A 22,618-nucleotide genomic window follows, 5' to 3' on the forward strand; every position below is an offset into this window, starting at 1 on the left:
TTTGCTGAGTTTAGATGTGTATACACCCTGGATTGCTGATGCTATGTGTTGGCCAATGAGAGACTTTGAAGCCACTGGGCGGCCATATTGGCAGTGCCCAGAAGAAGCAGTCCTCCATAGTAGTGAATGGAATTCTACAGTATTTCATTTAAACGTTAAGGGCAAAATTAATTGTATTTAAGTATTTGTTGTAGTAGTGGGGAGTTATTTTTTTACTTAGTTCTAAATGTACTAAGGAAAATGTTATACATTTTATACAAATAAAAAAGTATGTTTAGCTCACAATATCGTTAAAATGTGCATTAAAAGTGTCAGTAGTAGAATAGACATGGCAAAAACAAAAAAGGTAGACATTTATAAATGCATTTCTATAGCTTCCCAAAAAAATGACGTGGTGAAGTGCCAAGATGGAGGCACAGTGGCTTCAAAACAGAGCCCCTTTAGTCATCTAGTGTATATACACTGTTCAAAAAAATAAAGGGAACACTTAAACAACACAATGTAACCCCAAGTCAATCACACTTCTGTGAAATCAAACTGTCCACTTAGGAAGCAACACTGATTGACAATAAATTTCACATGCTGTTGTGCAAATGGAATAGACAAAAGGTGGAAATTATAGGCAATTGGCAAGACACCCCCAATAAAGGAGTGGTTCTGCAGGTGGTAACCACAGACCACTTCTCAGTTCCTATGCTTCCTGGCTGATGTTTTGGTCACTTTTGAATGCTGGCGGTGCTTTCACTCTAGTGGTAGCATGAGACGGAGTCTACAACCCACACAAGTGGCTCAGGTAGTGCAGCTCATCCAGGATGGCACATCAATGCGAGCTGTGGCAAGAAGGTTTGCTGTGTCTGTCAGCGTAGTGTCCAGAGCATGGAGGCGCTACCAGGAGACAGGCCAGTACATCAGGAGACGTGGAGGAGGCCGTAGGAGGGCAACAACCCAGCAGCAGGACCGCTACCTCCGCCTTTGTGCAAGGAGGAGCACTGCCAGAGCCCTGCAAAATGACCTCCAGCAGGCCACAAATGTGCATGTGTCAGCATATGGTCTCACAAGGGGTCTGAGGATCTCATCTCAGTACCTAATGGCAGTCAGGCTACCTCTGGCGAGCACATGGAGGGCTGTGCGGCCCCACAAAGAAATGCCACCCCACACCATGACTGACCCACCGCCAAACCGGTCATGCTGGAGGATGTTGCAGGCAGCAGAACGTTCTCCACGGCGTCTCCAGACTCTGTCACGTCTGTCACATGTGCTCAGTGTGAGCCTGCTTTCATCTGTAAAGAGCACAGGGTGCCAGTGGCGAATTTGCCAATCTTGGTGTTCTCTGGCAAATGCCAAACGTCCTGCACGGTGTTGGTCTGTAAGCACAACCCCCACCTGTGGACGTCGGGCCCTCATACCACCCTCATGGAGTCTGTTTCTGACCGTTTGAGCAGACACATGCACATTTGTGGCCTGCTGGAGGTCATTTTGCAGGGCTCTGGCAGTGCTCCTCCTTGCACAAAGGCGGAGGTAGCGGTCCTGCTGCTGGGTTGTTGCCCTCCTACGGCCTCCTCCACGTCTCCTGATGTACTGGCCTGTCTCCTGGTAGCGCCTCCATGCTCTGGACACTACGCTGACAGACACAGCAAACCTTGCCACAGCACGCATTGATGTGCCATCCTGGATGAGCTGCACTACCTGAGCCACTTGTGTGGGTTGTAGACTCCGTCTCATGCTACCACTAGAGTGAAAGCACCGCCAGCATTCAAAAGTGACCAAAACATCAGCCAGGAAGCATAGGAACTGAGAAGTGGTCTGTGGTCACCACCTGCAGAACCACTCCTTTATTGGGGGTGTCTTGCTAATTGCCTATAATTTCCACCTGTTGTCTATTCCATTTGCACAACAGCATGTGAAATTTATTGTCAATCAGTGTTGCTTCCTAAGTGGACAGTTTGATTTCACAGAAGTGTGATTGACTTGGGGTTACATTGTGTTGTTTAAGTGTTCCCTTTATTTTTTTGAGCAGTGTATATATATATATATATATATATATATATATATATATATATATATCATTGCAGACCACACGGCACTGCTTTCCCGCAGCTCTATAAATGACATCAGGTTCTGTTAACGACAGCAGGTGTTTGGCAGGCAGGAGCGATGGACACCTTGTGCTAGCTAGCTAAGACTTCAGTACACAGCAGGCGGGAGCATCAAAATATTTTTCCTGAATATTGACTAAAATAATCTAATCTTAAAAGGTTAATCCATCAGTGATGGAGTTGACAAGCCACTAACAGAGTTGACAGATACTCAAAACAGACATACTGTTGCTTCTAAAAATTCAATAAACGTTTGTAAAATGTCAACAATTATTCATTTGAAAATCCCCCCAAAACCAACCAGTCTATCAGATCTTTCAGCACTCTGACAGAGTTAACGCCCTTGGGGAAGCAGGTAGCCGCATGGTTAGAGCTTTGGACTAATAACCGAAAGGTTGCTAGATCGAATCCCCAAGCTGACAATGTAAAAATCTGTTGTTCTGCCCCTGAACAAGGCAGTTAACCCACTGTTCCTAGGCCATTATTGTAAATAAGAATTTGTTCATAACCAGGCAAGTCAGTTAAATAAATATTTATTTTAAAATCAAGACGGAGTTGACAAAAATTGCTTTTTCTTCATTTAAGTGGTATACAAAGTAGCAATTTAGTTTTTCCTCGGTTGCTTTGACTCGAAAACCTAATTTAAAGAACATTTGAATTAAAATTCCTATTTATCAGGAAGAGAGATTTTAGAATTTTAAACACTTTTCTGGACAGTTTGAAATTTGGATGCTCTGCTCCAGACAAGAGCATTTCCAGGCATACAGCTTTACCTTATACAATTCCACTAAATATGATTTAGCTTTAAAAAGTGCAACTATAAAAATAAAGTTTCCCTGTCGGACAAGAATTGTCCCGACTTGCAAGAATCCCTGTCGAGCAGACATCTTCTATATTGGAGTGCAAGACCCTTCGTGTTTACAACTGATAAATGGGCCTAAAACTAGAGAGATGTACAATTACCCTGGCACAGTAAACAAAGCAAAACAAAAATGGCTTAACATACCACACAATTTTATTAGGTTGTGCATTGTAGAGTATCAAGGCACTGTATTTCCTATGCATAAAATATTATTTGGATATAGAACATAGTGAATTGTCTATGAACAGTTAAGTGAAAACAATAAATAAACATAGAGGTTACATAAAACATAGCCTGGGCAGTTGCTAGTGGGCTTCATGGATCTTCACTTCGTTTCAATCATAGGGGTTTTGGCTCCCGAGTGGCACAGCAGTCTAAAGCACTGCATCTCAGTGCTAGAACCTCACTAGACATCGTTGTTCGATTCTAGGCTGCATCACAACTGGCCGTGATTGGGAGTCCCATAGGGCGGCACACAATTGGCCCAGCTTCGTCCGGGTATAGCCGGTGTAGGCCGTCATTGTAAATAACAATTTGTTCTTAACTGACTTGCCTAGTTAAAAAAAGATGCCATTTCAACATATTCTTAACTAATTCTACCCTGACTTATCTTTGAAAACTTGTCTCCAGCTATAAAATTTGTTTATGTAATAACATTACTGTCCTGAAAGCGCAAAAAATGTGTGAAAGCAATCAGTAGTCATAAAAAAGGTGTTGCTTAACCTGGGCTGACGTACTTAAGAGGTCTATCTGGCAGCATGATCGAGTAGAAGGGAGGTTGGTTGTCATGTTCAGTGTTGCAAGCAGTCTCTCCTGTGTCATGACATTGTTTTATGTGTTGCTGCTACAGCTCTCGACATAGCTGGGAGGAGCCTCTGTAACAGAGGACAGCGGATATTAGTTAGCAGACAGAGACATTATTACACAAGACCCACCTAACTACATGAGGTCACAGCAAAACTTACAAAGCAAAGGCATAACTGTCTAAGGTGTGGCAATTAGACTCCTTCATAATGGATATTAGCCAAGAATCTCAAACCAGCCACAACTGATACATTGAGATGACAATACTAGAAAACACCTTACCCAAATACTAATATCAAACTGTGCAATAAGATAACTTTGAGTAAAAAGTAAATAGCATTAGCACCGCCAGTCTCTACAGGAGTTAAGACTGACCATGTGGGAGTGTTGAGGTGCTGTACTCTGGAGGCAGGAGTGGGTAGAGGGTAGGCTTGGGGTTGGTACTGCCCTCAGAGAAGAATGGGATGGTGGCCCCTGTGGACACACAGAACAAAGGTCCCGTTGGGTTTGTGGCATCACTCTGGGGCTGGTTCTGGGAGAAGGTGAGGCCTGGGGCATAGCTGAAGGCACTGGGGGAGACGGTGGCCTGAGAGCTCAAGACACCAAGCTGGGAGTGGCTCTCAGTTGGGAGGGCCTCGGTCGCCTGCCCCCTGGCGCCCATGACCAGATAGTCAATCTCAGCTGGAGGGGCACTGGGGGAGGCAGGGAAGGAAGTGGAGACTCTGATTCTGGGAACAGGTTTTGGGGCTGGGTGGGGGGAAGGGCGAGGGGTAGGTGGAGTTTCTTGGTCTTGGGAGGACGGCTCAGAGCGTCTGCTGTTTTCTAGCTTGGTAGGGTTTGTGGAGGAGCGAGAAGGATCGGTGGTTGGAGGAGGGGGTCTGGAGGGTCGTGCTGACGTGGTATCCACTGAGATGTTTCCAATGTGGATGGGCAACAAAAACGAAGCCTCAGGAGATTTCAGAGAGATCTAAAGTACCAGGGAGTAAAGAGAAGGTATTATCAAAACTTGGGTGCTAAACTGTAGACCAAAAGGTTTCACTGAAGAGGAACGTTATCATGAAGAGAAAAGTTGCTTACTTCAATAAAGTATTCCATGTTTATTAGACCACAGTCAGCCAGAGATGACTGAGGCAGAGGAGGTACAATAATCTGCTCCTTCCACTCAGCCTGTTTGCCAGCCTTCACCCCAGCACCCTCCACCTGCACTAAAGTCCTCAAGTCAATGGTAGGCTTCTTTGTCTGGTAAGTTACTTTCTGTTGGAGATGAGCACACAGAAATAGGGTAGATAATGTTTGAGTGACTAAAATAAAGCAAACCCTTTATATATATATCCCACCTACACATTGAGACAAGAATTACCCCATTGCAGCTTTATAGCGCCATTAACACAACCACACTTTGTTGAAACACTTCCCTTCGCCTTGCTTTATTTCAAGCACTGAAGACTAGGTCAGTACTCTATACCTGAATGAGACAGGCTACCACAGTCCCTGTGGTTTTCCCAGACTGGTTGTGGATCTCTGTGGTCAGTTGGATGACCTGACCAGGTGTGTAGCCCTTCATGTCACTATGGGCCTTCAGCACCACAGTTCCTGTCTTTACCCCCAGCAGGTAGGTGAACTTCTTAGTAATGGAAGATGAACTACGTCCCTGGAAACAGGTGGGAAATATAAAGTTAAGACCAGATTCACCAATGTCCAGTGTCTGAGGTTTGGATATCTCTGATAAAGTGAAAAGGTATCAAATCAGCCAGGGAAGCTCTCACATGGATGTCAGGTACATCATTGAGGTTGAGGAGATTCAGCAGGTAGAAAGGCTTCTCCACCTTATAGTCCTTAGAGAAGCGAGGAGTGTCAATGAAAGCCCTCGCTCTGTACATAACTTTTCCATAGTTTCCTTCAAAGGATGTGGGAACAGAGGCTATATGGGAATGGAAGGAGTAGTTATTTAGCACAGGATGTCTTTTCAGTGGCAAGAATATTGTCAAAAATAGTGGCAACACAAATGGTCTGTATCTATTTGTTTGACAATTGAAAGACGGTGTACATTGAACAGCAGATGCAAGTTTCAAATTACAGATTTTAAATCAGAACGGACAGTTGAGGACCGGTTAGGTTGGTTTGGGTTTCTGTGGTATGGATCACCTACATTGTTATGAAAGATAACTTTGTCAGAAGGAAAGTGAATTCCTTCTCAACTGGACAGGCAGTCTGTCGGTCAGTCTGACAGATCTTAACAATAAGTAATGAGCAGAGGGTTTATGATGTTATCATAGGGCTCCTCTCCCTATGAGCTATTGCATAGATAAGGCAGAATGTGATATAGTTCATATAATGATCTATCGGACTAATTTCCTTAGCATGCAAAGTGTAACGGTCCAATAATCAAGAGTCATACTTTGAAACAAAAAAGAGAAGTAGGCCATAACAGATTGTTAGTATGAATGACCATGAGACAAAACATAAGTGAGGAAGCCACGGTCATACAAGTACAGAGGATAGTATAACAAAGATAACAGGTGGCTTGATACAGCAGGTGAAATTGGGAACTAAGCAGTTCAGCTAACACATCTCGGCGTATCCATGCTCTCAGTCCCTACCATACTAGTCAACAAGTGGAAAAGGAGGCTAATGGACAAGGGCACAATCTCAACAAACGCATTAAAATGGTTCATTACAGATTTTTATTTTATTTTTAATACAGACATACAACCAGTCAAAAGTTTGGACACACCTACTCAATCAAGGGTTTTTCTTCATTTTTATTATATTCTACATTGTAGAATAATAGTGAAGACATCAAAACTATTAAATAAACATATGGAATCATGCAGTAACCCCCCAAAAATTGTTAAACAAATATAAATATATTTGAGATTCTTCAAAGTAGCAACCCTTTGCCTTGATGACAGCTTTGCACACTCTTGGCATTCTCTCAACCAGCTTCATGAGGAATGCATTTCAATTAACAGGTGTGCCTTGTTAAAGTACATTTTATGTGTTTGAGCCAATCAGTTGTGTTGTGACAAGGTAGGGGGGTATACAGAAGTTAGCCCTATTTCGTAAAAGACCAAGTCCATATTATGGCAAGAACAGCTCAAATAAGCAAAGAGAAACAACAGTCCATCATTACTTTAACACATGAAGGTCAGTCAATACAGAAAATTAAGAACTTCAACATTTCTTCAAGTGCAGTAGCAACAAACATCAAGCACTATGATGAAACTGGCTCCCATGAGGACCGCCACAGGAAAGGAAGACCCAGAGTTACCTCTGCTGCAGAGGATAAGTTCATTAGAGTTACCAGCCCACATAAATGCTTCAGAGTTCAAGTAACAGACACATCAACTGTTCAGAGGGGACTGCATGAATCAGGCCTCCATGTTCAAATTGCTGCAAAGAAACCACTACTAAAGGACACCAATAAGAAGAGACTTGCTTGGGCCAAGAAACACGAGCAATGGACATTAGATCGGTGGAAATCTGTCCTTTGGTCTGATGAGTCCAAATGTCTTTGTGAGACAGAGTAGGTGAACGGATGAGCTCCACATGTGTGGTTTCCACTGTGAAGCATGGTGGTGTGATGGTGTGGGGGTGCTTTGCTGGTGACACCGTCAGTGATTTATTTAGAATTCAAGGCACACTTAACCAGCATGGCTACCACAGCATTCTACAACGATATGTCATCCCATCTGGTGTGTGCTTAGTGGGACTATCATTTGTTTTTCAACAGGACAATAAACCAACACACTTCCAGGCTGTGTAAGGGCTATTTGACCAAGGAGAGTGAAGGAGCGCTGCATCAGATGACCTGGCCTCCACAATCACCCAATCACTCAACCCAATTGAGATGTTTGGAATGAGTTGAGTGAAGGAAGAGTGAAGGAAAAGCAGCCAACAAGAGCTCAGCATACGTGGGAACTCCTTCCAGACTGTTGGAAAAGCATTCCAGGTGAAGCTGGTTGATAGAATGCCAAGAGTGTGTAAAGCTGTCAAGGCAAAAAGTGGCTAATTTGAAGAAACGAAAATATATATTTTGATTTGTTTAGCACTTTTTTGGTTACTACATGAATCCATATGCGTTATTTCATAGTTGATGTCTTCACTATTATTCTACAATGTAGAAAATAGTCAAAAGAAAAACCCTTGAATGAGTAGGTGTGTCCAAACTTTTGACTGGTACTGCATGTATGTATGCGCTAATAATGAAACATTTATTAACTACTTATAGCCCTTCTATAAGGGAAAGGGAGATACCTAGTCAGTTGTACAACTGAATGCATTCAACTGAAATGTGTCTTCCGCTACCTTAACATAAATTGTTACCTCAACCTCAAACTCATGGCCACGAGTAAGTTATTTTAGAGGCTCACATCAATTACTCTGCCAATGTGCAGTCATTTGTAGCGCCATTTCCATTCTAGACACATGTCAACGGTCCCCATGGTAATCCACATCCTCAATCATTAATGTAGAAATTCAGGAAATGTACTACATTTCTCATATTACTTCTGCTGATAATGAATGAGCCATGTCAAAACTAAAGTATCTACTCGCATGCCAGGGCATGTCTGATTATAAAATGTGAGGAAAACCCATATATTTTAAAGAATGTGGTGCACAGATCTGCAAAGCTCCATCACTCAGCAGCCTTACCTGGAATGAGAAACTTGAATGGAAAACTGTGATCTCCCTGTTTCAGGGTTCCTGGGAGACAGGAAGAAAGATAAGCACCAGATCAGCTGGCTGGAAAACATTCTGTCCATTAACAATGTCTGCTGTTCTTGTTCTATGAATCACATTCAACTTTCAGGGTAGAAGGGGAAGCTCTCAGAATAGGGATTAAATGTTTGTTTACCTCATCCTTCTTGCATATGTAGGTGATAAAAGAAAATCATTACAAAAACAACGACTGACTGGAAGGTGTGTACGTGTCATTTCAAAGGAAACAGTTACACCATAACTGAAGTGTCAGTAAGAAGTGGGAAAGGGAGGTGAATGTGGCCTATAACTGTAAAGGTGAGCAGGTAATGTTGACAGCACCTTTATCTGCCACAGAGAGCGTGCTGCTGAAGTACTGCTCCTCCACCATCCAGGCTGTGTCATTGCTCTTGCTGGTGACACCACAGCAGCCTTGGCAATTCACTTTGATATCTGCAGGGATAATACACAGAACTATTAACTTCACAAGAAAATAAGAGAACTTAAGGTCCCTAGATTGTTTGTATCTGCCATTTGTTTGGCAGATGCAGACCACAGCAATCAATTATTCACAGGCCTTTTGAGGAGAGTTTACATTGAGGGAAATTTTCCTGCAAACACGTAACATGTCACACAGAAAATATTCTTAAAAACCAAACTCAAATAATGTGGGATACTAACAGACAAGTCAAACAGACAAAACAGTTTCTGGCGTGACGCAAAGCAACACACTTGAACAGTTTGTTTTCTTATGTGAGTCACATACCTTGCAGTGAAACTCAAAACACACCAAAGTCACACAAGCCAATAACGCGGCAGGTAGCCTAGTGGTTAGAGCGTTGGGTCAGTAACCGAAAGGTTGCTAGATCGAATCCCTAAGCTGACAAGGGGAAAGTCTGTCATTCTGCCCCTGAACAAGGCAGTTAACCCACTGTTCCTAGGCCGTCATTGTAAATAATAATTTTTTCTTAACCTACTTGCCTAGTTAAATAAAGGTTAAATAAACAAATAAAATGAGCACATCAATTAAAGGGTGCTAAATGGGAGTCCTAGAGGGGATTCGAAACAGCTCTGGGCCAGTAGTGGGTTATGACCCACATTAATTAATAGTTCAATCAATCTTAATTCTGGATGGAGCCCAATAACACTGACAGTCCTGGAGAAGGACAGCGAAGTAAAAATGAATAAAAAATACCCTGTGGAAGTATAAAGTTCAGTACTCTGACATTCAGCTAAATATTCAGGCTAAATTATACAAGTTCAAATTAAACTTAACTTCCCATAACGACAATCGTATAACATTAAAACAATTAAACTTGTTAAGAGCATGTTGATGATTGTGGGGGCTGTCTTGTTAGACTTCAGTGTAGCTTTTCACATTATTGATCACAGTCTGCTGCTGGAAAAACTTGTGTTATGGCTTTACACCCCCTGCTATAATGTGGATAACGAGTTACTTGTCTAACAGAACACAGAGGGTGTTCTTTAATGGAAGCCTATCAAATATAATCCAGTTAGAATCAGGAATTCCACAGGGTAGCTGTTTAGGCCCCTTGCTTTTTTCAATTTTTACTAACGACATGCCACTGACTGAGTAAAGCCAGAGTTTCTATGTTTGCGGATGACTAAACACTATACACGTCAGCTACTACAGCGACTGAAATGACTGCAACACTCAAAAAAAGAGCTGCAGTTAGTTTCAGAGTGGGTGGCAAGGAATAAGTTAGCCCTAAATATTTCAAAAACTAAAAGCATTGTATTTGGAACAAAACACTCACTAAACCCTAAACCTCAACTAAATAACGTGGAAATTGAGCAAATTGAGATTACTAAACTGTTTGGAATAACACTAGATTGGAAACTGTCATGGTCAAAACATTGATGCAGTAGTAGCTGAGATGGGGAGAAGTCTGTCTATAATAAATCAATGCCCTGCTTTCTTAACAACACTATCAAGAAGGCAGGTCCTACAGACCCTAGTTTTGTCACACATTGACTACTGTTCAGTCGTGTGGTCAGGTGCCACAAAAAAGGACTTAGAAAAATTGCAATTGGCTCAGAACAGGGAGCATGCCTGGCCCTTGGGTGTACACAGAGAGCTAATATTAATAATATGCATGTCAATCTCTCCTGGCTGAACGTGGAGGAGAGATTGACTTCATCACTACTTTTATTTATGAGAGGTATTGACATGTTGAATGCACCGAGCTGTCTGTTTAAACTACTGGCACACAGCTCAGACACCAATGTATACCCCACAAGACATGCTACAAGTGGCCTCTTCACAGTCCAAGTCCAGAACAGACCACGGGAGGCACACAGTACTACATAGAGCCATGACTACATGGAACTCTATTCCACATCAAGTAACTGACGCATGCAGTAAAATTAGATTTAAAAAACAGATAAAAAAAATTAAAAAAAACACCTTATGGAATAGCAGGGACTGTGAAGCAACACAAACATTGGAACAGACATGCATACACACACAATTACATAAGCACTATACATACTAGAGGTCGACCGATTAATCGGAATGGCCAATTAATTAGGGCCGATTTCAAGTTCATAACAATCGGTAATTGGCATTTTTGGACACCGATCATGGCCGATTACATTGCACTTCACGAGGAGACTGCGTGGCAGGCTGACTACCTGTTATGCGAGTGCAGCAAGGAGCCATGGAAGGTGCTAGCTAGCATTAAACGTATCTTATAAAAAACAATCAATCTTAACATAATCACTAGTTAACTACACATGGTTGATGATATTACTAGTTTATCTAGCTTGTCCTGCATTGCATATAATCGATGCGGTGCCTGTTAATTTATCATTGAATCATAGCCTACTTCGCCAAACGGGTGATTTAACAAGCGCATACGCGAAAAAAGCACTGTCGTTGCACCAATGTGTACCTAACCATAATCATCAACACCTTTCTTAAAATCAATACACAGAACTATATATTTTTAAACCTGCATATTTAGTTAAAAGAAATTACTGTTAGCAGGCAATATTAAACTAGGGAAATTGTGTCACTTCTCTTGCGTTCATTGCACGCAGAGTCAGGGTATATGCAACAGTTTGGGCCGCCTGGCTCGTTGCGAACTAATTTGACAGAATTTTACGTAATTATGACATAACATTGAAGGTTGTGCAATGTAACAGGAATATTTAGACTTATGGATGCCAACGGTTAGATAAAATACGGAACGGTTCCGTATTTCACTGTTAGCATTTTTACATGGCACATATTGCACTTTTACTTTCTTCCCCACCACTTAGTTTTTGCATTATTTAAACCAAATTGAACACTTTCATTATTTATTTGATTGATGTATTATATTAAGTTTAATTTAAGTGTTCATTCAGTATTGTTGTAATTGTCATTACAATTTTTTTTTTTATTATAATAAAGATTTTTTTTTTTTTTTTTTTTTTTTTTTTTTTTAAATCGGCCGATTAATTGCTATCGGCTTTTTTTGGTCCTCCAATAATCGGTATTGAAAAATCATAATCGGTCGACCTCTAATACATACACATGGATTTAGTACTGTAGATATGTGGTAGTGGTGGAGTAGGGGCCTGAGGGCACACAGTGTGTTGTGAAATCTGTGAATGTAGTATTGTAATGTTTTAAAATTGTATAAACTGCCTTAAATTTTGCTGGACCCCATGAAGAGTAGCTGCTGCCAATGGGGATCCATAATAAATACAAAGATCCACTTTACAGAGTCTAAAAATGTGATATTGTTGAGTACCACCTGTTGTGAAAATCAAATGTGAAGTCCTCACAACAGGTCAGATAACCAATACTGCGGTAACTTGGGAAGGTTATGAAGTTCTTAAGACATCAGTTAACAACAGAGCAGCCAGTGACACTGTATTCCTTCCGTATCTAAATGCATGACTCAAGCTGCTACAGCCTGATCTGTTTTTCCTGACCTGGAATGTAAACAAACCGGAGCTTTAACACAAGACATTGAGCCGAAACACCCATGACACAAAACATCTTCTGTGTTTTAAGAGGGCAATTTAGTTCTCATGTTCAATAAGGTTCAGAGAAAATGTATCTTCAAATATGTGTTTGACCATGAACATATTTTTGGGGGGTTGTTCTTTAACTCCACCTACTGTCTAAACAGCATTGGAAAAAATAAATATATATGGGACTACCTCAAAACATGTTTGATCACCCCCAGTGCAATTTTGATGAATAAATGAATTATTTTGTTCTACTATAACAGGTGATAAGGATGAGGGTGACCACCAGCTGTCAACAGCTATTTGATACTTGGGACAGGGAAAGCCCTTTGAGATCCTTTCTTAAGTTAGTCAACAGACCCCAAAAATGAGTCCAATTTTCCTCTCTGACAACACAAATGAGACTGATCGCCTTGTTTTTTTCTCCTTCAAACACATCTAAAGAAAGTGTCTGTTCGAGTAAACCCCCCCCCCCCAAGAACATGATACAAGTCAGTCTACCTGAACCCTTTACAAATTAAGTTAGTTGTACACGTTCATCACCTGAAAATAATAAAAATACAACAAAAATGCAATGTAGGCTACTGTAAATAAAAAGTGTCACAAATCACAATTGCATAACCATTGTTTGCTTCAGTGGAACACAAACGCTACTTCCTTGTCCGAGGAGATGACAAATTCACGACAGGTGAAAGAAAGTTAGCAATGATTGTTAAATGGTGACGTTTTCCAGAACCCTACCTTTACATAGCAGAGCTTCGGTGGTTGTGATTTTCAGAGTGCCTGAAAGTGACTCTCCAGGACTATAAACAACTTTATTGTCTTTAAAAGTTATGTCGAATTCTTGGAGTTTTCCCATGTTTTCCACCACGAGAAGGTGACACCGAAGGCTCAGTCACCTGTGCGCACTACGCAGTAGTGGCGTTTTCTTCCCTGTCCAAGTTGATCCGCCGTGACGTCACTAACAGGAAACAGCTCTTTTTTTATATAGCGTCTCGTATTAAATAAAAATTAAACATAAATATATCTCACATAAAATGTATCTCACATATCTCTGTTAAATACGTATTTAAATGTTATGCATGTGTCCTGTGTACTGTAAACAAAATATCATAGATTATTTTTCAATGGTTAAATCCATTTGAATTCAATCACTTTTTGACAGCATCCCTTTTGTTTAAAACAAAACTTCCCAGAAGTGGTCAGAAAGTGGCTTTTTGGATTTGAATTAGATAAAAGGTGCTCAAAGTTGAGCCATTTCGCATACCTCACGCTAGATTTAGACATCCACGTCTTCATCACTGGAAAAGATAAACGTTTCAGTTTGATATCATTAACACGTTTATTAATAAACATTGTAATGTTTCACCTTTTACGTCAATTATTTATAAACGTGTAAACTTGAAATATTCGCAAATGTTGTAGTTTAGACGCTATTTTACATAATCTGAGTTTTTTTTTTAATGTGCCCCCATTGGTTGAGACACATGCTCTTGATTACAAGGTGGGCGTCCATTTAATCATAGAAATATAATTCATAGAATGGACCTATCCCTTCATACCACTGCAACTGATCTAGTACACCAGTGGTTCCCAAAATGTTATAGTCCCTTACCTCTTCAAACGTTCAACCTCCAGCTGCGTACCACCTCTAGCACCAGGGTCAGCGCACTCTCAAATGTTATTTTTGCCATCATTGTAAGCCTGCCACACACACACCATACGATACATTTATTAAACATGAGAATGAGTGTGAGTTTTTGTCACTACCCGGCTTGTGGGAAGTGACAAAGAGCTCTTAAAGGACCAGGGCACAAATAATAATATAATAACAATAATCACACATTTTGCTCTTTAATTAACCATCTTACATATAAAACCTTATTTGTTAATCAAAAATTGTGAATAACTCACCACAGGTTAATGAGAAGGGTGTGCTTGAAAGGATGCACATAACTCTGCAATGTTGGGTTGTATTGGAGAGAGTCTCAGTCTTAAATCATTTGCAGAGAATCCACTCTCACATAGGTACGTGGTACAAAGGGCATCAGTGTCTTAACAGCGCGATTAGCCAAGGCAGGATACTCTGAGCGCAGCCCAATCCAGAAATCTGGCAGTGGCTTCTGATTAAATTCAATTTTCACAGAACAGCTTGTTGCAATTTCGATGAGGCTCTCTTGTTCAAATATCAGTAAGTGGACTGGAGGAAGGGCATGAAAGGGATAATGAATCCAGTTGTTTGTGTCATCCGTTTCAGGAAAGTACCTGTGTAACGGATGTGAAATGGCTAGCTAGTTAGCGGGTACGCGCTACTAGCATTTCAATCAGTTACGTCACTTGCTCTGTTTTGTGGAGCGATGGGTAACGACGCTTCGTGGGTGTCAGTTGTTGATGTGTGCAGAGGGTCCCTGGTTCGCGCCCGAGGTCGGGGCGAGGGGACGTACTAAAGTTATACTGTTACACCTGCATAATTGCGCACCCAACTCACTCAGGCGCTTCGCTATATAACATTTGACATTGTCCATAAGCTTGAGTTCATTTGCACACAAAAAATCATACAATGATGGAAAGACCTGTGTGTTGTCCTTGTTAATGCAGACAGAGAAGAGCTCCAACTTCTTAATCATAGCCTCAATTTTGTTCCGCACATTGAATATAGTTGCGGAGAGTCCCTGTAATCCTAGATTCAGATCATTCAGGCGAGAAAAAACATCGCCCAGATAGGCCAGTCGTGTAAGAAACTCATCATTATGCAAGCGGTCAGACAAGTGAAAATGATGATGAGTAAAGAAAACTTTAAGGTCGTCTCTCAATTCATAAAAATGTGTCAATACTTTGCCCCTTGATAACCAGCGCACTTCTGTATGTTGTAAAAGTGTTACATGGTCACTGCCCATATCATTGCATAATGCAGAAAATACACAAGAGTTCAGGGGCCTTGCTTTAACAAAGTTAACCATTTTCACTGTAATGTCCAAAACGTCTTTCAAGCTGTCAGGCATTCCCTTGGCAGCAAGAGGCTCTCGGTGGATGCTGCAGTGTACCCAAGTGGCGTCGGGAGAAACTGCTTGCACACGTGTTACCACTCCACTATGTCTCCCTGTCATGGCTTTTGCGCCATCAGTACAGATACCAACATGAGCAGCAGCTACTTTTGGCTACATACGGACCGTTAGTGGAATTCCTGCGAGAGAGTAACGGTTAATGTGTTTGGAGGTTAATTATTTGATTAAGCTACCTGTATTTGACATTATGTTGTTATTTCGCTTAACACTAGATGGTTGAATTTTATTTTTGGCAGGGAAACGAGGCTACTCAGGGGAGAGAAAAACCTCCCCTAAATATATGGCCCCGTTGGAAAATATAAATGGACTGTTTGAAAATGTGAATAATGTATTTTTTAATTAAAAACAATGTGAATCACATTTTTATTTGGGGTACACCCGACAGAATTGCGCGTACCCCTGGTGAAAATTTGATTTTTATTAAACATTTAAGAAGAAAGAAATGATAAGATAGTTTGACAACCGTGTTTGTAAGCTTTTAAATGATATCAATCTCAACTGTTTATCTTTTCCAGTGATGAAGACATTGATGTCTCAAGGCACTGTGGAGTTTGCAAAAAGGGTAAACTTTGAGCACTTTTATCTTTCTGTCACTTTCTGAGCACTTCTACAATGGTCAAATACACTACATATACAAAAGTATGAGGACACCCCTTCAAATTAGTGGATTCGGCAATTTCAGCCACACCTGTTGCTGACAAGTGTATAAAATCGAGCACACAGCCATGCAATCTCCATAGACAAACATTGGCAGTAGAATGGCCTTTCTGAAGAGCTCAGTGACTTTCAAAGTGGAACCATCAAAGGATGCCACCTTATGGGCCTCCCGGGTGGCGCAGTGGTCTAAGACTCTGGGTTCGAGTCCAGGCTCTGTCGCAGCCGGCCGCGACCGGGAGGTCCATGGTGCGACGCACAATTGGCCTAGCGTTGTCCGGGTTAGGGAGGGTTTGGCCGGTAGGGATATCCTTGTCTAATCGCGCACTAGCGACTCCTGTGGCGGGCCGGGCGCAGTGCACGCTGACCAGGTCGCTAGGCGTACAGTGTTTCCTCCGACACATTGGTGTGGCTGGCTTCCGGGTTGGATGCGCGCTGTGTTAAGAAGCAGTGCGGCTTGGTTGGGTTGTGTTTCGGAGGACGCATGGCTCTCAACCTTTGTCTCTCCCGAGCCCGGCAGGAGTTGTAGCGATGAGACAAGACAGTAACGACGAACAATTGGATACCACGAAATTGGGCAAAAAAATTAATATATATTTAAAAAAAGGTTGCCACCTTTCCAACAAGTCCGTTTGTCAAACGTCTGCCTTGCTAGAGCTGCCCCAGTCAACTGTAAATGCTGTTATTGTGAAGTGGAAACGTCTAGGAGCAACAACGGCTCAGCTGCGAAGTGGTAGGCCACAGAAGCTCACAGAACGGGACCGCTGAGTGCTGAAGAGTGTAGGGTATAAAAAACCTCTATCCTAGTTTGAAACACTCACTACCGAGTTCCAACCTGCCTCTGGAAGAAACGTCAGCACAATAACTGTTTGTTGGGAGCTTCATGAAATGGGTTTCGATGGCCGAGCAGCCAGACACAAACATAAGATCGCCATGCGCAATGCCAAGCATGGAGCAGTGGAAATGCGTTCTATGGAGTGATGAATCACACTTCACCATCTGGCAGTCCAACAGATGAATGTGGGTTTGGCGGATGTCAGCAGAACGCTACCTGCCCCAATGCATAGTGCCAACTGTAAAGTTAGGTGGAGGAGGAATAATGTTCTGGGCTGTTTTTCATGGAAGGTTTCATTCAAATCAAAAGGGGTGCTGTCAGAAAGTGATTGGGGTAAATCCATTTGAATTCCATGTAATTTTCATACATCAAATTGAAATTGGCTAAGTAAAACATTGTTTTTGGTTACAGGACTGAGACAAATTAGGGTATCTGATATGCCTACTGTATGGATAGTCAACACTCCCACCTTTAGTGAGTTTGTGAAATGACAACTATAGACAAATAGAGGTACATTTTCTTTTAATCCGGATTTTGAACAGGTTTTGACCTCATATATAATTATTTTCTCAAATAAAAGCAAAAGGTCAAAGAAACAATAATTACATTACAAAATATGATAACAATTCATACACAAAGAAAATAAAAAACAATTATTAGATTAACAGTTAAAAAGTTGACCCAATATGACCCCCATCCAGATAATTATCAATGAGACATGAATATGAAACAGAGAAAGCAGCATACTGTACATAGAATGTGATATATTCAATAATATTGCAGTGTAATTGATAACCTCTCTGTCTCCGAGTCACTCAAAGCTCTGTTGTACTTCTTTTAGTGTTCATCCGACCCACACTGAAGGATCCATCCTGAAATGCCTTTCTAAACGTCTGGGACCCAAAACAATACAGCAGAGGATCCAGGCAACTATTGACACCTGCCAGGATGAATGACACATAATATGCCGTATCTAAATGTTGAAGCATCGTACAAGCTTCACTGTATTTGTTTACCACTACCCCTATTGTCCGCACTAAATTGAGTGGTAGAAAGCAGAGCCCAAATATCACTAAGTAGATACCTATCATCCTCTGTGATTTGATCTTAACGGGAAGGCCCCTGGCTGAGTTGATATTGAGTTGAGACACTGAGTTTGCCAGGCGACGATAGCTTTCTGCCACCACTGAGAAAGGCAGAAGGAATCCTAAGATGAATAATAAGAAGTTAATGACAAAGTAGACATCTGTCAGATCATGCTGATGGATGGTCAGACATTGGGTTTTATCTCCCTCCTTACTGGGTGGAAGAAGGAAAGTTAGGACAAGAGCTTCTACTAGAAGCAGCAACCAAACTCCACCACATAACTTCCTTACAAACTCATTTTGTTTCATATGGGAGCTTTTGTTGAATTGGACAACCACCACATAACAATGAATGCTGATAAGCATGAGGAACAGGATGCTGCCTAAGAAGTGTGCACTTAGAAGGTAAATCTTGAATACACACAGTAACGGTCCAAATGTCCAGTTGCTGCCGTTGGTTAAGTATACAGCCATCAGGGGAGTTGCAGGGGTGCCAAGGGCGTCACTCAGGGCCAAGTTGAACTGCAGGGTGGTACCAGAGCTCCAATGTGGTATACGGAAACAGAAGACCCACAGACTGAAGCTGTTGAGCAGGAAGCCAACCACAAAGACCAGGATTAGGATCACAGGGATGGAAACATGTTGGGATTCCACTGTACAGAGCTCAGTGTTACTGCTGTTGGCTGGGATGGTGGTTATGTCAGCATTTGTTTGCTGGGATAGTGGTCAGGGACTGGAGGGACATGGAGGGTGACTCTGTGCTGGTCATCTTGAGAAGAAATTGATGTAGTGGAAGTAGACATTCTTAAAACACCTTTGAAGGACACATTCATGAAAAGTAATATTTAGGATGGGAAAATTATTACCCCCAAAAATATATCAAAATGTTGTTTCTCATTTTCATGCATTTAAACAATTTTATTGTATCTTGCAACACTTCTTAGAGTGATGTCAAAGGATGCTATTGCATTTAACCTTTCCTGTGTTGCCACATTGTGTTGCACTGCCGCTCAACAATTATATCTCACAATGGTAAGATTGTCTAAGAATATCCAGTTCACAAACTCAGGTACAGATCTGGATTTAAACAAAAACATCTGAAATGTGAGTAAAGGTAGCCTAAAACTAAACATTTATGAACCATGATATTAAGATCAAGACTGCAATTCTCAATTTATAACTGTATATTGTTAATAGTAAGTAAATATGTGTATCTCTCTACCATCTGCCTTTGTCAGAGACAACCTGCTATTATGAACCCATGAGAAGAGAGACCTTACCAAGCCTTGTAAAGCATTACATCAGTCACACTTGCTGCTCTCAGAATGGGACAGTGTGAGCGCCTCTTCTCACAACACCTCTAGTGACTTCCTGCATGATGCGGGGTAAGTAATGACAAGATTTTTTCTTCATCAGCAACGCAATCATCAAGCCACAAAAAAAGTACTTTAAACAAAACCATACAGTATAACTGACTAAAATTGACTTATTACAAATGAAGACTGTGGAAAAGATCTTCCTTTTAAAATGCATACAATATACAATTGAATGAGTTTAAAACAGAGCATGTTTTGCTTTACAATTACAGTATGCCACATGACAGTATCTAATTGTATTATAACACATCAATAAAATAATACATTTATGATCACTCTCAGGTAACTTTCAAAATAAAGGAAACACGAACATAAAGTGTCTTAATAGGGTGTTGGGCCACCACGGGCCAACAGAATAGCTTCAATGTGCCTTGTCATATATTCTACAAGTGTCTGGAACTCTATTGAAAGGATGCGACACTATTCTTCAACGAGAAATTCCATAATTTGGTGTTTGTTTGATGGTGGTGGAAAAGTCTGTCTCAGGTTCTGCTCCAGAATCTCCCATAAGTGTTCAATTGGGTTGAGATCTGGTGACTGACTGACTGGCCATTGTAGCCAAAATAATAGGCAAATGGGCATTTCTATACATGACCCTAAGCATGATGAGATGTTAATTGCCTAATTAACTCAGCAACCACATCTGTGTGGAAGCACCTGCTTTCAATATACTTTGTATCCCTCGTTTACTCAAGTGTTTCCTTTATTTTGGCACTTACCTGTACATTCTTTCTTCACAGGTCCCATGTCAATGTTATAGATACTATTTATGTAAAAAAGAAAAAGACACTGAGCAAACACAATAAACCAATGTGATTATACTACTATGAGGTTCCTTATTCAAGACGTGTTCGAATGCTGGGTGTGGATGTCTTCTAAGGCAATGGAGGGAGAATCAATAGCAGTATCATAGATGATCTGGTCATTTGTGGCCGGGTCTTTTTTAAACTTGACATCAAATTTTCTGAGAGACCTATGAATAGCCTTGACAAAGTTGTGTGATCCAAAACAATAAAGCAATGGGTCCAGGCAGCAGTTTGCTCCAGCCAAAATCCAGGATACATAGTATGCAGTCTCCACCTGCAGGAGAAGACTGCATTGTTCTGGAAAGTACTTCTTTAATATGACAGCCACAGTTCGTATCACGTTCAGAGGCGTGAAGCACAGTGCAAATATCACCAGACACATGGCCACCATTTTACGTGACTTGGCCTTTATATCACGGCCCTTGGACATGTTGATATTCATGCGAGACATTGATCTTGCTAGCTGAACATAGCAGGTCACTGCTACTGAGAGAGGCAGCAGGAACCCAGGGATGAGCATAACGAAGTTGATGGCGAAGTAGACGTCAATGTATTTTTCCTGATGAATGCTGAGACATTGTGTGCGGTTTCCCATTGGGCTTGTGTTTAATGAGAAGAAACAGGCAATCCCCTTAGCCAGCAAAACCAGCCAGACTCCAGCACACAGATTCTGAACAAACGCCTTTCGTTTCATACAGGAGCCCCTTTTAAACTGGACAACTGCCACGTATCGATGAATGCTGATGAGTGTTAGGAACATGATACTGCCATAGAAGTGAATGCTCAGCAAGGCAATCTTCAGCTTGCACAGAAAAGCTCCAAACGGCCAGTGGCTACCCATAACAAAGTATGTTGCCATTAATGGTGCAACTGGTGTGATAACAGCGTCACTGACAGCCAAATGAAACTGCAGGACAGTACCAGAGCTCCACTGCGGTATACGGCAGCAGAAGACCCACAGACTGAAACTGTTGAGGAAGAAACCAACCAGGACAACCAGGAGGAGGAAAACAGTGATGGACACATGTTGGGGTTCCACTGTACAGGACTCAGAGAGACTTCTGTTGTCCAGAGGCAACACGGACGGAGACACTGTGCTGTTCATTTTAGGATGGGATGTATGGGGTATGCAGGCTATTAACATTCACCTTAAGAAAAAATAGAGCAAATTGGAATGGATTACTAGTCAGACCACAAAGAAACTGTGAAATGGTACATATTTTGTTAAAGAAATTATGCAGACATTGTGTGTTACATCCTTGTTAATTCTTATAAGGTGGTGTTCAGTGTAGTCAGACCGTAGAACTGAAAACACATTAAAACAGGATGTAAAACTTAGAAATTAAGTGAAAACAGATCTCACCCCAAGTCAACTATCGCAAGGACATCACATCTGTCACAAAATAGCTTTAAATTCTAACAAAACAAATAGTACTCTGATTTAAAATTTAACCATATTTTAAAATGAACATTCAATCAATATATGATTATATGATTTAAAGCAACTTCAAGCTTACATACACTCCCCTCCATATTTTAAAAAAAGAGTTTACATTTGGCTCCATACTCCAGCATTTTGGATTCCACATTTTAGCCTCACTGCCCAAAAAAACACGAGGGAAGTGTAACTGAACACAATTGTGAAAAGTTTATCAGAATCCAATTAGTTGCAGGTTAAAATATCTATACACAATGACACTTTTAAAGGAAAATACTGCATTATGGAGAAGCTTGTGATCATGATGAAAGGTCATAACATCTACCTTTGAGTAGGCTACTTACTTAAGCTCGTGCTTGCAGTCCATCAGTTGGACAAGACCTGAATGACAAACTAGTTATAACTTCCCCTGACTTCTATATGAGGATATGGTCTGCTGTAGTCGCACACAACCATGGTATGTAATATATACAGGCAGAAGCAGAATTGGTCATTCTCATAACCACGTGTTGAAGCACACATATGGGCAAGATCAAATTATTCTTCCTGTGTGGTTACAAGAGTCAAAACCCCCAACTTTATTATAGCCAGGATGTGAAACCACTTCACCGAATGTATACAGTACATGCTTGAAATCTTACTGTAGCATTTCAAACAAGGACATACAAACTTTCATTTTCAATGGCAGTTGTCATTGTGTAAAACTTGGAACAGTTCTTGAGTAATGGATTTAAATAAACAAACAGTTAACATTTATTTATTAAATAAATGTAAAAAAATTATTCTAACTTTATCTTTATTTTATGTCTTTCCTTTAAGTCCAATCATTTAGATTTGTTGTATTCTATTTTGAGTCTAATGTCTTGAAATGCTAAGAATAGAATCAGTATTTCTACATTGTGAATTCCAAAT

The 22,618-nt window shown here is 41.0% G+C and overlaps 2 protein-coding genes and 1 pseudogene across 2 annotated transcripts; all 3 read right to left on the minus strand.

Moving 5' to 3' along the window:
- Window positions 1-3,089: 3,089 nt before the first annotated feature.
- LOC120053820 (arrestin domain-containing protein 1-like) lies at window positions 3,090-13,370 on the minus strand. Its single transcript, XM_039001085.1, has 8 exons — window positions 13,189-13,370; window positions 8,806-8,916; window positions 8,419-8,469; window positions 5,529-5,683; window positions 5,228-5,413; window positions 4,840-5,016; window positions 4,138-4,729; window positions 3,090-3,833 (listed from the first exon to the last, which is right to left on the minus strand). Exons 1-8 carry the CDS (start codon window positions 13,304-13,306, stop codon window positions 3,790-3,792), a joined length of 1,434 nt encoding a protein of 477 aa, XP_038857013.1. The 5' UTR covers window positions 13,307-13,370; the 3' UTR covers window positions 3,090-3,789.
- Window positions 13,371-17,717: 4,347 nt separating this feature from the next.
- Window positions 17,718-18,855, minus strand: LOC120053831 (annotated as a pseudogene).
- Window positions 18,856-20,302: 1,447 nt separating this feature from the next.
- On the minus strand, window positions 20,303-21,407 carry LOC120050440 (P2Y purinoceptor 2-like). The gene has a single exon (XM_038997031.1). It carries the CDS (start codon window positions 21,371-21,373, stop codon window positions 20,303-20,305), a length of 1,071 nt encoding a protein of 356 aa, XP_038852959.1. The 5' UTR covers window positions 21,374-21,407.
- Window positions 21,408-22,618: the final 1,211 nt, after the last annotated feature.

This window comes from Salvelinus namaycush, chromosome 1 (assembly GCF_016432855.1).
Source record: "Salvelinus namaycush isolate Seneca chromosome 1, SaNama_1.0, whole genome shotgun sequence".
In the NCBI taxonomy this organism is placed as follows: Eukaryota; Metazoa; Chordata; class Actinopteri; order Salmoniformes; family Salmonidae; genus Salvelinus; species Salvelinus namaycush.